The sequence below is a fragment of the Oncorhynchus mykiss genome, chromosome 10 (genome assembly GCF_013265735.2).
Source record: "Oncorhynchus mykiss isolate Arlee chromosome 10, USDA_OmykA_1.1, whole genome shotgun sequence".
In the NCBI taxonomy this organism is placed as follows: domain Eukaryota; kingdom Metazoa; phylum Chordata; class Actinopteri; order Salmoniformes; family Salmonidae; genus Oncorhynchus; species Oncorhynchus mykiss.
This window is the reverse complement of record NC_048574.1, coordinates 77,718,405-77,735,844: the sequence shown is the minus strand read 5'-3', so window position 1 is coordinate 77,735,844 and position 17,440 is coordinate 77,718,405. Positions and strand designations below refer to the sequence as shown.

General features: G+C 41.2%; 1 protein-coding gene across 1 annotated transcript; it reads right to left on the bottom strand.

The window, feature by feature from the left end:
* Positions 1-1,353: 1,353 nt before the first annotated feature.
* LOC110510687 (asialoglycoprotein receptor 2) lies at positions 1,354-13,587 on the bottom strand. Its single transcript, XM_036989393.1, has 7 exons — positions 13,302-13,587; positions 10,775-11,044; positions 9,409-9,492; positions 9,011-9,325; positions 5,207-5,346; positions 5,021-5,130; positions 1,354-4,255 (listed from the first exon to the last, which is right to left on the bottom strand). The coding sequence occupies exons 1-7, from the start codon at positions 13,585-13,587 to the stop codon at positions 4,123-4,125; spliced, it is 1,338 nt and encodes a 445-aa protein (XP_036845288.1). The 3' UTR covers positions 1,354-4,122.
* Between the last annotated feature and the right edge of the window lie 3,853 nt (positions 13,588-17,440).

The following is a 17,440-nucleotide window of genomic DNA, read 5'->3' as shown; positions in this document are numbered from 1 at the left end:
TGTAGTGACCTTAACCCAACACCTAGCAACCTCATAACCTGGTCTATACTGAGTTTATACTATAGTGACCTTAACCCAACACCTAGCAACCTCATAACCTGGTCTATACTGAGTTTATACTGTAGTGACCTTAACCCAACACCTAGCAACCTCATAACCTGGTCTATACTGAGTTTATACTGTAGTGACCTTAACCCAACACCTAGCAACCTCATAACCTGGTCTATACTGAGTTTATACTGTAGTGACCTTAACCCAACACCTAGCAACCTCATAACCTGGTCTATACTGAGTTTATACTATAGTGACCTTAACCAAACACCTAGCAACCACATAACCTGGTCTATACTGAGTTTATACTATAGTGACCTTAACCCAACACCTAGCAACCTCATAACCTGGTCTATACTGAGTTTATACTGTAGTGACCTTAACCCAACACCTAGCAACCTCATAACCTGGTCTATACTGAGTTTATACTATAGTGACCTTAACCCAACACCTAGCAACCTCATAACCTGGTCTATACTGAGTTTATACAATAGTGAGCTTAACCCAACACCTAGCAACCTCATAACCTGGTCTATACTGAGTTTATACTATAGTGACCTTAACCCAACACCTAGCAACCTCATAACCTGGTCTATACTGAGTTTATACTGTAGTGACCTTAACCCAACACCTAGCAACCTCATAACCTGGTCTATACTGAGTTTATACTATAGTGACCTTAACCCAACACCTAGCAACCTCATAACCTGGTCTATACTGCGTTTATACTGTAGTGACCTTAACCCAACACCTAGCAACCTCATAACCTGGTCTATACTGAGTTTATACTGTAGTGACTTTAACCCAACACCTAGCAACCTCATAACCTGGTCTATACTGAGTTTATACTGTAGTGACCTTAACCCAACACCTAGCAACCTCATAACCTGGTCTATACTGAGTATATACTGTAGTGACCTTAACCCAACACCTAGCAACCTTGTCAAAGGTTTCATATCTCTTGGTGTAACTACTAAGGTGTTGGTTTGACAGTTGCTGGATGAGGGACTAGTCCCCACATTCACTACAATACATTACACAATGGTGTACATGTATTCTTCACCACTAATATAACACCTGCTAACTTCTATTATATATTACATTTCTGATATGCCAGTTTAATTACAAATAAAAACAAACTGCTTAAAACTTGAAATTGATATCCAACACAACTCCATAAGATGAGGTGTCCCATCAACCCACTATTTATACATTTACTTTTGATACTTAACTATAACTATATTTAACTATATTCAAAACCAAATACTTTTTTACTTTTACTCAAGTAGTATTTTACTGGATTACTTTTATTTGAGTCATTTTCTATTAAGGTATCTTTACTTTTACTCAAGTATGAAAATAGGGTACTTTTTACACCACTGGTCCGATCAACCCACTCCCAAACTCCCTCTGTATGGCTGAAGTCCAATCCAGACCTCCCTGCTCAAGCCATGGATAAATATACCTGTCATTTTGACACAAGGAAAATATAACACATCCAGGTAGACTCCGTGAAATGACGATGCCACGGGCCGCACCGGAGATATTGAGATTAACGAGATGCAACACTTCGCAGTCACACACAGTATCTGCGCATGTGCACAGGTTCGCATCACGCTGTTTAAAGTGTGGTATCCAGGGCACCAAAACAGCAGAGAAGAACGCTCTTAGTTGTTGTTGAAATTGACCCACTATGCGGTTTACTTTCTGCATCTACGTCATATTGCTGAGTCTACTTTTTTAGTTAACATTTCACAACAGAAATGCTTTCAAACCATTTTTCTGCATTTTGTAATTGTCATAAAAAATCAACATTTAGTATGAGACGCAGTGTAATAATGTTAGGAATGGAGGTAGATATGTGGATTATGCGACAAGTTGCGGGCCAATATCTCCCTTCTCCTGTAGTGTGCACGTGTTCACTTCCCTTCTTGGAAACCTAATTTGCGCACACTGCATATAGACTTTTCTATTGTGTTATTGACTGTATGTTTGTTTTACTCCATGTGTAACTCTGTGTTGTTGTTTGTGTCGCACTGCTTTGCTTTATCTTGGCCAGGTCGCAGTTGTAAATTTGAACTTGTTCTCAACTGGCCTACCTGGTTAAATAAAGGTGAAATAAAATGTCAAATTGGAAAGAAAATGCCAGGTATGGAAACTTGTTCCATGGCCTATGCCTAAACCAATCCAATGCTTTTAAACTTGTCGTGGGAAGAGAGATTGGGACAAATCAAGTCTATTTCCACGTCTCACATCCTACCACTAGGGGGCAGCAGTAGCCAGGGCCAAGTTCTTGTTGGACTGGGCCTTTAAGAAAGTGATTTCGCACCAGGTTTAGGGTCAATTCCATTTCAATACAGTGAATAAACTGAAATACATTTTCCTCAAAGCTTGTCTATGTAATGAGAATGTTGAAATTGGAAGTTGGAGTTGTCTATGAGAAACAATGTTAAATAGGAATTTCTGTTTATTTCTTGAATTGACTGAATGGATATGAAGCGAAGCCAGTTCATGAAAGAAACCTGAGTGTGGTGACATCATTTGATCGCATCAGCAGATATTGTGCCAATTGGATTCACACTGTACTTACATGTGGTCTATTCTACAGAACAGTTCTATATTATTAACTTAATATGACACTTCACTCAGGATCTGCTCCTTCAGGGTAGCTCACTGCCAACCTCCAAGACTATGCATTGTAATCTTTTCTAAGAAATGTTTAAACGTACATGTGGCGTTTCCTTTTTTAAATGGAATTGATCCCAACCCTGTTGCTCTCAGGCATGGATGATTGACAGGTAATTACTGATCAGAGAAGCTATATGAAAGTAGCCTCCCAACCCTGTTGCTCTCAGGCATGGATGATTGACAGGTAATTACAGATCAGAGAAGCTATATGAAAGTAGCCTCCCAACCCTGTTGCTCTCAGGCATGGATGATTGACAGGTAATTACTGATCAGAGAAGCTATATGAAAGTAGCCTCCCAACCCTGTTGCTCTCAGGCATGGATGATTGACAGGTAATTACTGATCAGAGAAGCTATATGAAAGTAGCCTCCCAACCAGGTTGGTTTGGATAGTCTTTTTGTTTTCCTTGTTGTGATTTTGTTGAGATCTTGGGATGGCCAACTGAAGAGCCTCAACGGGCCTCCATTGGGCCATGGTGAGTCGTGCGTAAACTGTCTCTCCCTGTATTCGGCCTAACTCTCTGGCTGTGAGAGAATCCCAAATGACACCCCATTCCCTTTATAGTGCACTACTCACCAAAAGGAATGCAATACAAAGGGGATAGGGTATCATTTGGGATTCTATCTCTCCCTCTGAAATATAATACAACCATTAAACAACTACATTCACTTGCTAAATAATATCTGCTTTTCAAAACAGTTGAATCTAATCACTACCTGTATTAAAGGTCACCAGGGGTCGTGACCTGTTTGTTGCAAAACCTTAGACACTGTTTTGATAACTGATGGTTATGATCCAACCCTTCATTCTGGTGTTGTCACCACAAACAGGAAGTGAACAAGATATGAGTTCAAATGTAAATAGTAACATTCACTCTGTCTTAAAAGGCACAATGTCTTATTGACACCAGTTTTTCTTTCTTCAAGTTTAGGAGTAGACCTTTAAAATGTACACTGTAAAATTCACTGTCCTAAAGAGGCAGGGAGATGTCTTGTCCTTCTAGATTACAGATGTTATGCCCCTATTTATTCACACTTTTTGACATACAGTATGAATACATGATTGTGTGTCAGCTTGTGCAGCAGACAGTAGTCAGTCATGTTGCTCCTGGTCACGTGATGCGGCAGCCCAACCTGCGACTTCAAAAATCAGTGTCAGCTCTCGGCCCAAGAGGATTACCTCCTTATCTAATGAAGAAGTTGGTTTCTCCTGTGGGAGACTCAGGTTCAGATCAGTGTCTTCTTGTGTGTGTGTGTCTGTCTGAATGTGAACATTTGTTTCTCTCCTACCTGAAGTTCAGAGTACCATTCTATCAAATCACACCAGTCTACAGAGCATCATTAACATACAGTAGAGAGTTCATTAAAAGTACCTATGAGAAGCCTATTTCTCACAGATCCATTCTTGTGAAAACGAACATCCCAAATCCCTCCATACTCCTTGGCCTGACGATATGTAATAGATTTCCCCACAGTTCTGGTACGTACCACCACCAGGCTCTCCACTCCACCAATACCTGCAGTAGAAACAACATAGTTAGACTGACCACTCTCTCAGAACCTAGAGTATGAACAACAGAGTTAGGCTGACCACTCTCTCAGAACCTAGAGTATGAACAACACAGAGTTAGATTGACCTCTCTCTCAGAACCTAGAGTATGAACAACACAGAGTTAGACTGACCTCTCTCTCAGAACCTAGAGTATGAACAACACAGAGTTAGACTGACCTCTCTCTCAGAACCTAGAGTATGAACAACACAGTTAGACTGACCTTTCTCTCAGAACCTAGAGTATGAACAACACAGAGTTAGGCTGACCACTCTCTCAGAACCTAGAGTATGAACAACACAGAGTTAGACTGACCACTCTCTCAGAAAGAGTATGAACAACACAGAGTTAGGCTGACCACTCTCTCAGAACCTAGAGTATGAACAACACAGAGTTGGACAGACCTCTCTCTCAGAAAGAGTATGAACAAAACAGATAATCCGTCCTACTCCTTCCACTGTGGTCAGTGTTATTAGAGCAGTAGTCTCTTACCTTGGGGAGGTCAGTGTTATTAGAGCAGTAGTCTCTTACCTTGGGGAGGTCAGTGTTATTAGATCAGTAGACTCTTACCTTGGGGTGGTCAGTGTTATTAGATCAGTAGTCTCTTACCTTGGGGTGATCAGTGTTATTATAGATCAGTAGTCTGTTACCTTGGGGTGGTCAGTGTTATTATAGATCAGTAGTATCTTACCTTGGGGTGATCAGTGTTATTATAGATCAGTAGTCTCTTACCTTGGGGTGGTCAGTGGGGTGCCGTCCACCCATTTCCAGGTCCCCTCAGTAACAGAGTCAGTCAGACCAATCCAGACATAACTGACTGATTTAAACCCATTGATGAATGTCTGTTGAGGAACAGAAAAAGCATTGTTACTAACACATGATGGACTAATAAATAGAGTATCTCTCTCTGTCTCTCACCTGTTCCTCTTCACTGTTAATGATCACCAGATCTGCTCCTCTCTCCAGACAGTCCTGTCTACTCTCCTCCCAGGATTTCCTCTCAGTAGAGAGGAAGTAACAGCTGCAGCCAAACCTTCTCCATCCTTCAGGACAGGACCCTAGAAGTTTCACATTAAACCTCTCACTAAAGGCTTCAGTCATACTAAAGTTATACTTAAATCTGAAGTGGTTCTCCAGCAAATTAGTAAAAATGTCTCACCCCATGTTCAAGAATGGCATTACATTACAACCTCTCACTTTTGGTTATTTTAAAATGAAATGATCTCCAAAATATCGCTATTTTTAAAACAAGCCATAAAAAGTTGGTTGCAATTTCAGTTTATTCCAAATATTATGGTTAAACTCAAATATACTAATTGATTTTTAAAAAACGTTATTTTTATTTTTTATATAAAGCGTTATAATCTTTCTACGTTATAGAAATAGGACTGGTAGAGTTGTTACACATGCAGCTAACAAAAATATATGGAAATGTCTGTTCTACTCTAAATGAAAACCAACGTTGGGGAAGAGATTTTCCATGTACCTATTCCATGGTACATGGTTTATGAACTGATACACAAAACGACCCTGGATTAAAAAAAGGTTTTAAAGTTTAAATTATTACACACCATTCTTGCAACCAATAGAAGATTATATACAGTGCATTCAGAAAGTGTTAAATGTAAAAAATAAATCCCCCGTCATCAATCCACACACAATACCCCATAATGACAAAGCAAAAACAGTTTAAAAAAACATTTTTGCATTTTTGCAACATTTACATAAGTATTAAGACAGTTTACTCAGTACTTTGCTGAAGCACATTCGGCAGTGATTACAGCCTTGAGGTCTTCTTGGGTATGACGCTACAAGCATGGCACACCTGTATTTGGAGAGTTTCTTCCATTCTTCTCTGCAGATCCTCTCAAGCTCTGTCAGGTTGGATGGGGAGTGTCGCTGCAAAGCTATTTTCAGGTCTCTCCAGAGATGTTGGATCGGGTTTAAGTCCGTGCTCTGGCTGGGCCACTCAAGGACATTCAGAGACTTGTCCCGTAGCCACTCCTGTGTTTTCTAGACTGTGTGCTTATGGTCGTTGTCCTGTTGGAAGGTGAACTTTCGCCCCCATTCTGAGGTCCTGAATAATACCATGCTATTGTTTGAGGAGAGTGAACAGTTATGAACTTAAATGTATTCATAAACCAATTAGGCACATTTGGGCAGTCTTGATACAACATTTTGAACAGAAATGCAATGGTTCATTGGATTAGTCTAAAACTTTGCACATATACTGCTGCCATCTAGTGGACAAAATCTAAATTCCGTAGTCATATATTTGCCTTTCTTTGCATTATAAAAGATGGAAAAAACAAACATATTGTTTTTGTATTGTCTTTTACCAGATCTAATGTGTTATATTATCCTACATTAATTTCACATTTCCACAAACTTCAAAGTGTTTCCTTACAAATGGTATCAAGAACATGCATATCCTTGTTCAGGTCCTGAGCTACAGGCAGTTAGATTTGGGAATGTCATTTTAGGTGAAAATGTAACAAGAAAAAGGTCCCACACTTCAGAGGTTAAGTAAACAAGGTATCTGTTTTTTATTCAACTTGCACACCCCCCAAAAAACTGTTTCGCTTTGTCATCGTGGGGTATTGTGTGTAGATTGATGAGGATAGCCATTCTAAAATCCAATTTAGAATAAGGCTGTAACTTAATAAAATGTGGAAAAAGTGAAGGGGTCTGAATACTTTCTGAATGCATTGTATATGGAGGGGATACAACCATCCCAGCTCCACAGATTTTGCTGCTTAGAGAAAGAATCATTAGATCAATTCTTTTGGTACTGTCCATATGTAGCTTGTTTTTGGTCGCAGGTTCAGGAATGACTGGAGAATTGCAACATTTACCCGGAGCTAACTCTGCAGATAGCACTGCTGGGTGATTTAAGAAGCCATAGTCAATCCATCAATATTATAATAATACTCCTAGCAAAACATTTTTACTTTGTTACAATATGTGGAATCTGGGAGACTAGAAAGGTTCCAGATGTTTGTGAAACGTCACAGCACAGTTGAAAAATATGACAAATATGAATGAAAACTGGATGGTGTTCAGATATAGATGGGAGGGGTTGAGTGGAGCTGAAGGATGGGACTAAAAACAAGCAAATTATAATTATTGTAAAATATGCTCAGTCCATAATATGTATATAGTATGCACAAGCTGGAAGTAGAAGCCTAAGTGTTGTTTTCAGTTGGTTTACAACAATTAGGGGACGGGCGGTAGGGTATGTGGAATTAATAAGTAAAATATATATTTTTAAATATATATACTACCAGTCAAAAGTTTGGGCACACCTACTCATTCAAGGGTTTTTCTTTAGTTTTACTATTTTCTACATTGTAGAATAACAGTGAAGACATCAACACTATGAAATAACACATGGTATTGAACAAATCAAAATATATTTTATATTTGAGATTCTTTCAAGTAATGATGGAATGTGGTATCTCTTTGCTTATTTGAGCTGTTCTTGCCATAATGTGGACTTGGTATTTTACCAAATAGGGCTATCTTCTGTATACCACCCCTACCTTGTCACAACACAACTGATGGGCTCAAACACATTAAGGAAAGACATTCCACAAATGAACTTTTAAGAAGGCACACCTGTTAACTGAAATGCATTCCAGGTGACTACCTCATGAAGCTGGTTGAGAGAATGCCAAGTGTGAAAAGCTGTCATCAAGGCAAAGGGTTGCTATTTGAAGAATCTCAAATATAAAATATATTTAGATTTGTTTAACACTTTTTTGGTTACTATATGTTTCCATATGTGTTATTTCATAGTTTTGATGTCTTCAATATTATTCTACGATGTAGAAAATAGTACAAATAAAGAAAAACCCTTTACAGACAATATAAATGGGGGATTGGAAATGGTGCAGACAATTACATGTTTTTATATTTAATTATTTAACTAGGCAAGTCAGTTAAGAACAAATTCTTATTTTCAATGATGGCCTAAGAACAGTGGTTTAACTGCCTTGTTCAGGGGAACAGTGGTTTAACTGCCTTGTTCAGGGGCACAGTGGTTTAACTGCCTTGTTCAGGGGCACAGTGGTTTAACTGCCTTGTTCAGGGGAACAGTGGTTTAACTGCCTTGTTCAGGGGAACAGTGGGTTAACTGCCTTGTTCAGGGGCACAGTGGTTTAACTGCCTTGTTCAGGGGAACAGTGGTTTAACTGCCTTGTTCAGGGGAACAGTGGGTTAACTGCCTTGTTCAGGGGAACAGTGGGTTAACTGCCTTGTTCAGGGGAACAGTGGGTTAACTGCCTTGTTCAGGGGAACAGTGGGTTAACTGACTTGTTCAGGGGCAGAACAACAGATTTCTACCTTGCTAGCTCAGGGATTCGATCTTCCAACCTTTTGGTTACTAGTCCAACAATCTAACCACTAGGCTACCCTGCTGCCCCTACCCTGCCGCTCCACATTGAAGGAAGCCACAATCTGCAACATTAAAGATGACCTACCCCCTTAAAAAAATTATACAATCTGAGTTCTAGGTAGTTCTGATGACCTCTGATCTCCTGTGGCGTGTGTTGAGCGCGAAGGCAGAACACAGCTCCAGTCAATTTAATTTGTTTTTGGTCCTAATGGTCATGGATAGCATTGACAATACTTATTGAATATGCTTGTGTGAGATAACAGGTCAACTACAGACACTGTGGATCAGGAAGCAAATAAAAAGGTGGGCCCTTTGTACACATTTACCTTTGTTCTCCCAGTTCAGTCTTTCTATCTCCTTCTGTAGCTGGTCACGCTCCATAGTTGTAGTGTTCAGACTCTTCTTCAACTTGTCTATTTCAGTGGTTCTGGTATTTAGACTACTCTGTAGGTGGTCTCTCTCTTTAGTCAGGGTGTTGTAACTGGTCTGTAGCTGGTCTCTTTCTGTGGTCCTTGTATTTAGACGATTCTGTAGCTGGTCTCTCTCTTTAGTCGGGGTGTTGTAACTGGTCTGTAGCTGGTCTCTTTCTGTGGTCCTGGTATTTAGACTATTCTGTAGCTGGTCTCTCTCTGAAGTTGCATCTGTAAAATGGAAAAGTCAATCAAAATGTGTAACTGTCACAACATTGACAAAAATGTTTTAGTAAAAAACAATGTTCACTTACAGGAATCCCACAGGCCAATGATCACAGCCAGTAGAACAAACACTGCAGCAACTGTGGAGGGTCTCTTCCACCACTGAACATGTTCTGAATAACAAGTTATTAAAGTCAGATCTTTGGTAATGTGTTTTACTGTATCAGTGTTTTATTTGAGCTGGATTCTGCAGGAACAGGATCCGGCAGCTCTCAGTTTTGGACTGATGGATTCCACAACCTATTTGGTCGGATCCGCTACCTCTCGTGGCATAGAAAATAATTGTTACTGTTTGCAATGAAAGAATTTGAATTAAAGAGCTCAAAGTTAATTTGAGTTTCCTCCTCGTTAATTCTCCTGCCCCCTAAAATAAATGCAATGTAAAAACGTAGATTTCTATCCCGGGACTGATTTTCTGAGAATACTAAACTTTTCACAATTTTATTACTCATTACGCTGTTATTTCTAACCCGATATGGATGACAATACCTTCAAATTAAAGCTGACGAGTTGCACTTTAACCCCATAGTCATTATTTAAAATCCAAACTTTTGGAGTATAGAGCCATAAGAAGAAAACATGCTTCACTGTCCCAATAACTACAGAGGGTCTGTAGGTAGGGGTAAGGTAGAGACTGGTAGCCTCAATATTAACAGAGGGTACTGTAGGTAGGGGTAAGGTAGAGACAGGTAGCCTCAATATTAACAGAGGATACTGTATGTAGTGGTAAGGTAGAGGCAGGTAAACTCAATATTAACGGGCACTGTAGGTAGGGGTAAGGTAGAGGCAGGTAGCCTTGAGGTTACAGTGTTGGGCCAGTAACCAAACGGTTGCTGGTTTAAATACCGGAGCAGACAAGGTGAAAAATCTGTTGTTGTGCCCTTCAACAAGGCACTTCATCCTAATTGCTCCGGGAGCGCTGTACGTTGGAGACATTGTGATCATTGTCTCAAAGTCCCACTGGTGTTAGAAATGTAATTCCTTCGACCTCATGGCACCTGAGCTCAATTTCGAGTCTGATAGCAAAGGATCTGAATACTTATGTAAATAAGGTATCTGTTTTTTATATATTTGCAACAATTTCTAAAGCTGTTTTCACTTCGTCATTATTGGGTATTGTGTGTAGATAGACGAGGAAAAACATTTGTTCCATTTTAGAATAAGGTTGTAACAGAACAAAATGTGGAAAAAGTCAAGGTGTCTGAATATTTTCTGAATGCATTATAAATCCTCTCCACAATAACAAGAGTTTAACACTACTGATAAAGTTAAAGCAATCAGAGGCAGATCAACTCCTTGACACAATGACTCACAGGAACAGAAACAAGCAGGAACATCGCAACACATTCATTACATTAACACCAGGCACAATACTTAAGTATGGTACTTCCTTACCTGTGGTGAAGGTTGTGGACACCAGTTGACTTTGCTTTCCATTTTCCAGCACAGTGCAGACAGTGACAGAGTACTGAGTAGCAGGTTGCAGGTCAGAGAGAGTGATGCTGTGTGAAGATGTGGTAGTGATGTGTGGTTCTGTCCCTGGACAGGTGTAGGAGATCTGGTAATGATGTTGGGTTTGGTTCAATCCTGGTGGCTGGTTCCAGCTAACAGCAGCTGATGTGGTGTCCACTGAGTCAACAGTCAGCTGGTCTGGAGCAGGAAGTACTAAGAGAAAATACATTATTGTCAGTGTTATCGTTTAACTCCAGAAATAGACTACAATAGGAAAAGTAGAAGAGTAGTTTAAAAAATAGGAAAAGCCAGTTTGCAATTCCTTTTGATATGGGAAGAAATAAGCTGAAGCAGAAGTCACAACAGAAGCTGATTTGTAACAAAAATTAAGTGTTTCTGCTATTCCGGCACCATTTCTTCCGGCGCCGTCCCACGCCTGGACTTCCTGACGGGCCGTCCCCAGGTGGTGAGGGTAGGTAGCAACACATCAAAAACAGGTGTTGGCTTTGGGGGTGACCAGTGAAATACACCTGCTGAAGCGTGTGCTACGGGTGGGTGTTGCTATGGTGACCAGTGAAATACACCTGCTGAAGCGTGTGCTATGGGTGGGTGTTGCTATGGTGACCAGTGAAATACACCTGCTGAAGTGCGTGCTACGGGTGGGTGTTGCTATGGTGACCAGTGAAATACACCTGCTGAAGCGTGTGCTACGGGTGGGTGTTGCTATGGTGACCAGTGAAATACACCTGCTGAAGTGCGTGCCACGGGTGGGTGTTGCTATGGTGACCAGTGAAATACACCTGCTGAAGTGTGTGCTACGGGTGGGTGTTGCTATGGTGACCAGTGAAATACACCTGCTGAAGTGCGTGCTACGGGTGGGTGTTGCTATGGTGACCAGTGAAATACACCTGCTGAAGTGCGTGCTACGGGTGGGTGTTGCTATGGTGACCAGTGAAATACACCTGCTGAAGCGTGTGCTACGGGTGGATGTTGCTATGGTGACCAGTGAAATACACCTGCTGAAGCGTGTGCTACGGGTGGGTGTTGCTATGGTGACCAGTGAAATACACCTGCTGAAGCGTGTGCTACGGGTGGGTGTTGCTATGGTGACCAGTGAAATACACCTGCTGAAGTGCGTGCTACGGGTGGGTGTTGCTATGGTGACCAGTGAAATACACCTGCTGAAGCGTGTGCTACGGGTGGGTGTTGCTATGGTGACCAGTGAAATACACCTGCTGAAGCGTGTGCTATGGGTGGGTGTTGCTATGGTGACCAGTGAAATACACCTGCTGAAGTGCGTGCTACGGGTGGGTGTTGCTATGGTGACCATTGAAATACACCTGCTGAAGCGTGTGCTACGGGTGGGTGTTGCTATGGTGACCAGTGAAATACACCTGCTGAAGTGTGTGCTACGGGTGGGTGTTGCTATGGTGACCAGTGAAATACACCTGCTGAAGTGCGTGCTACGGGTGGGTGTTACTATGGTGACCAGTGAAATACACCTGCTGAAGTGCGTGCTACGGGTGGGTGTTACTATGGTGACCAGTGAAATACACCTGCTGAAGTGCGTGCTACGGGTGGGTGTTGCTATGGTGACCAGTGAAATACACCTGCTGAAGCGTGTGCTACGGGTGGGTGTTGCTATGGTGACCAGTGAAATACACCTGCTGAAGCGTGTGCTACGGGTGGGTGTTGCTATGGTGACCAGTGAAATACACCTGCTGAAGCGTGTGCTAGGGGTGGGTGTTGCTATGGTGACCAGCGAGCTGAGATAAGGCGGAGCTTTCCCTAGCAAAGAGTTATAGATGACCTGGAGCCAGTGGGTTTGGCGACGAATATGTTGCGAAGACCAGCCAACGAGAGCATACAGGTCACAGTGGTGGGGAATATATGGGGCTTTAGTGTCAAAACGGATGGCGCTGTGATAGACTGCATCCAATTTGCTGAGTAGAGTGTTGGAGGCTATTTTGTAAATGACATCGTGGAAGTCAAGGATCGGTAGGACCGTCAGTTTTATGAGGGTAATGGGAAGGGAAGAAATAAACTAAAGCAGAAGTCACAACAGAGGTTAGATATGCATTTATCAACTTCACTGCTACATTGTTGTCACCATGGCAACAAAGCAAAAAACACTGCAGTTCTAAATCCTCTCCGCAATAGTGTTTAACACTGCACTACTGATAAAGTTATAGTAAGCAAAGGCAGATCAACTCCTTGACATAATGACTCACACTAATCGAAGAAAGCAAGAATTCAGACACTATAAAAAACTTGTATTAATTTCAGCACCAAACTGCATGTTGAGATCTGGGGAATTCACCATCATATATTTCTCATCAGGAAGGATACTGGACCTTAACATCCCATGCTGACACATCCATTATGATTAGTTCATAGTTATTTTGATAACTAGTTAAGGTTCGATAAATATTATGTCTGGTGACAAACTTGACTTATTTGACTTCCTTACTTGTGGTGAAGGTTGTTGACACCAGTTCACTTTGCTTTCCATTTTCCAGCACAGTGCAGACAGTGACAGAGTATTCAGTAGCAGGTTTCAGGTCAGAGAGAGTGATGCTGGGTGAAGACGTGGTGGTGATGTGTGGTTCTGTCCCTGGACAGTGGTAGGAGATCTGGTACTGATGTTGGGTTTGGTCCAATCCTGGTGGCTGGTTCCAGCTAACAGCAGCTGATGTGGTGTCCACTGAGTCAACAGTCAGCTGGTCTGGAGCAGGAAGTACTAAGAGAAAATACATTATTGTCAGTGTTATCGTTTAACTCCAGAAATAGACTACAATAGGAAAAGTAGAAGAGTAGTTTAAAAAATAGGAAAAGCCAGTTTGCAATTCCTTTTGATATGGGAAGAAATAAGCTGAAGCAGAAGTCACAACAGAAGCTGATTTGTAACAAAAATTAAGTGTTTCTGCTATTCCGGCACCATTTCTTCCGGCGCCGTCCCACGCCTGGACTTCCTGACGGGCCGTCCCCAGGTGGTGAGGGTAGGTAGCAACACATCTGCCACACTGATCCTCAACACTGGAGCCCCTCAGGGGTGCGTGCTCAGTCCCCTCCTGTACTCCCTGTTCACCCGCGACTGCATGGCCAGGCACGTCACCAACAACATCATTAAGTTTGCAGATGACAGATAAAAAATGTCTAATCTATTGTTTACCTAATATCTATTTTTTACTTAAAAATGTCACTGTTGGTTAAGGGCTTGTAAGTAAGCATTTCACTGTTGTATTCGGCGCACGTGACAAAAAAACTGATTTGATTTATATTCATCAATTCATATAAATTAAAAAGAATGCTGTGATTATAAATCCTCTCCACAATAACAAGTGTTTTACGCTGTACTTTGGATAAAGTTAAAGCAAGCAGATCAACTCCTTGACATAATGACTCACAGTGGTGTAACGTACTTACATAAAAAATACTTGAAAGTACTAATAAAAATACTTGAAAGTACTAATAAAATTACTTGAAAGTACTACTTAAGTAGTTAAGGTATCTGTACTTTACTTTACTATTTATGTTTGACTACTTTTACTTCACTACATCCCTTAAGAAAATAACATACTTTTTACTCCATACATTTTCCCTGATACACAAAAGTACTCGTTACATTTCGAATACTTAGAAGGACAGGAAAATATTCTAATTCACACACTTATCAAGTAATCATCCCTACTGCCTCTGATCTGGCGGACACCCTAAACTCAAATGATGTCTGAGTGTTGGAGTGTACCCCTGGCTATCTGTAAAAAAAAAAAAAATGGTTCCATCTGAAATTATTTATACTTTTACTTTTGAGTATCTTTAAAACCAAATACTTTTAGACTTTACTCAAGTAGTATTTTACTGCGTGACTTTCACCTTTACTCAAATAATTTTCTATTATCTTTACTTTTACTCAAGTATGACAAATGGTTACTTTTTCAACCTGTCACGACTCCCACCGAAGGGCGGTGCTCGGTGGTCGTCGTCACCGGTCTACTAGCCGCCACCGATCCCTTTTTTCCTTTTCTGTTAGTTTAGTCTTAGTTGCACCTGTTCCTTTCTGTGTTTCTTGATGTTTGTCTATTTAAGCCTGTTAGGCCCGCCTAGGTTTGTGCGGGATTGCTATGCTGTTAGTTTGTGGATGTTCGTTTGTATTTTATTTTTCCGGACAGTTTTGGGTCCTGTGTATGGTTCTGTGTATGGTCCTGTGTATGGTCCTGTGTATGGGCCTGTGTATGGTCCTGTGTATGGTCCTGTGTATGTGATTTTCAATTGCATTGATGTCAGAGTAGTTACAGGGACAATAGAGCCCTGAGTACCAAGCCATTAGGACCTGCTGGTAGTTAGCAAGTTAGGTACTACCAAAGCATGTCCAGAGTGCATAAAAAAGGAGATTAACTCAGTAGTCATGTGGAATTTTACTGAGGTCATGACCCATGACTGCCGGTAATACGTGACCGACAAGCTCGATGCAACATTTTTAATTGTGTTTTTTTTACATTGGATAAAAGTAGAAACTCAGAGCTACAAAATGGTATAGCATACACTACAGTTGAGGAACAATGGGAAAGTAACCTCACTTTTGAGAAAATGGCCTTTGAATGCTTTGGTAAACCTACTGAAGAGCTCTTCTTTGTCTACACCCATTCAGCATCGCTCACACCCTCTTAAGCTTTAGCCCCACCCATCTCTTTAGGGATTCACATGTGAGGCCATGTACTAAACATTTTAAGACTAAAGGCTGGTTTAAACTACGGTGTGTTCGTAAATTTTAACTAACGTGCCAGAGTTTGCTCTGGGTGTTCGTAAACTCAGAGTATTGCCAGAATGTCCGTTCGTAAATTCAGAGTGTTTCGCTCTCGGAGCGTTCAGAGCGCACACTGGACGCTCTGGCCAAAAAGTAGGGTTGATCCGAGCGTTCTGTCCTAACAGCAGTAGTCAAGCACCCAAGCTAACGTTGGCTAGCTTACTAACTACTTCCAGATATTAATGAGAGACCAGACTGTGACCATTTTACTTGTCCTAGCAGAGCTGGTTAGGCTGTTTTTATGTTATCCAGAGCGTTGGTGACTGCAACTGTGCTGCTGGTAACAATTTAATTACGTTTAATTTGCCAACGTTTACTGACACCGGCCATATTCAACGGGTGTTGAGCGCTCATAAATTGGTTCTGCCCTCTGGCACACAGACGAGAGTGCTCTGAAATCTGAGTAGACAGCTAGAGGGAATTTACCAGCTACATCTATCAACAGTTTTCGCAGTTACATCATGAACATTCTATTTAAATGGTTACTTGCATAGTGGAGTCATTCGTATCTAAGACATGTAGCTAGCTAAACAATTAACAATATTCCCAACTCATGACGTTACTACCTTGCATGAATCTGCAGGTAGCTAACCAACCAGGTTCATAACTAGCTATAACCAGCAAAAGGCTCTGATAGGCTCCTCACCTCCTGACCTCAACACATTCCTTCATCTAATCTACAGATGTCAATTGTTTTTCTTCAGAAAACCATTAACTTCTGACATAACCCAGTCTCTTTAATTTCTTATAATTGATTTACTATCTCAATGATCATAGTTTAGCCGATTCCAACAATTTCAATAATGATATCAGTGATAGACGAGGTAGTTCTAGGCATACAATCAGGGGTAAAGTGGCTGAGCAGCAGGATAAAAATAATTGTAGCAGCAACATTCCCCATCCAACCTGGCAGAGTTTGAGAGGATATGCAGAGAAGAATGGGGAAAAGTACCCAAATACAGGTGTGCCAAGCTTGTAGTCATACCCAGGAAGACTCAAGGACTGTAACGGCTGTCTTCCTCCTCCTCCGACGAGGAGGAGTAGTAGTAAGGATCGGAGGACCAATGCGCAGCGTGGTACGTGTTCATGCTCTTTATTAAAACAAGCGAACACTGAAACAAAACAATAAAGGACAGGTGAAATAACCAACCGAAACAGTTCCGTGTGGAACACACAGACACAGAAAATAAACACCCACAACTCAAAAGTGAAACCAGGCTACCTAAGTATGGTTCTCAATCAGGGACAACGATTGACAGCTGCCTCTGATTGAGAACTATACCAGGCCAAACACAGAAATCCCACAACATAGAAAAAGGAACATAGACAACCTACCCAACTCACGCCCTGACCATACTAAAATACATAATAAAATAACTAAGGTCAGAACGTGACAAGGATGTAATCGCTGCCAATGGTGCTTCAACAAAGTACAGAGTAAAGGGTTTGAATACTTTTGTAAATGTGATATTTCAGTTTTCCAAATCCATTATAGAAGAAGGTTGTAATGTAACAAAATGTGGAAAAAGTCAAGGGATCTAACTTTCCGAATGCACTGAAGATATTACATTACAAATGCAACTTTTGCTGGATTTGGTTACTGGCCCAACACTCTAACCTAGAGGCTACTTGCCTCTACCTTATCCCTACCTACGGTGCCCTCTGTTCATTTTGAGGCTACCTGCCTCTACCTTACCCCTACCTACAGTACCCTCTGTTAATATTGAGGCTACCTGCCTCTACCTTACCCCTACCTACAGTACCCTCTGTTAATATTGAGGCTACCTGCCTCTACCTTACCC

Excerpts from the sequence above, each read along its gene's own strand:
- LOC110510687 (XM_036989393.1), bottom strand. The coding sequence starts at position 13,587 with ATGTATTTTCTCTTAGTACTTCCTGCTCCAGACCAGCTGACTGTTGAC. Across the intron at positions 9,493-10,774 it reads GTCCACAACCTTCACCACAG|AACATGTTCAGTGGTGGAAG; the intron begins GTAAGGAAGTAC and ends CTTGTTATTCAG. Across the intron at positions 5,347-9,010 it reads ACTGAACTGGGAGAACAAAG|GGTCCTGTCCTGAAGGATGG; the intron begins GTAAATGTGTAC and ends TGAAACTTCTAG.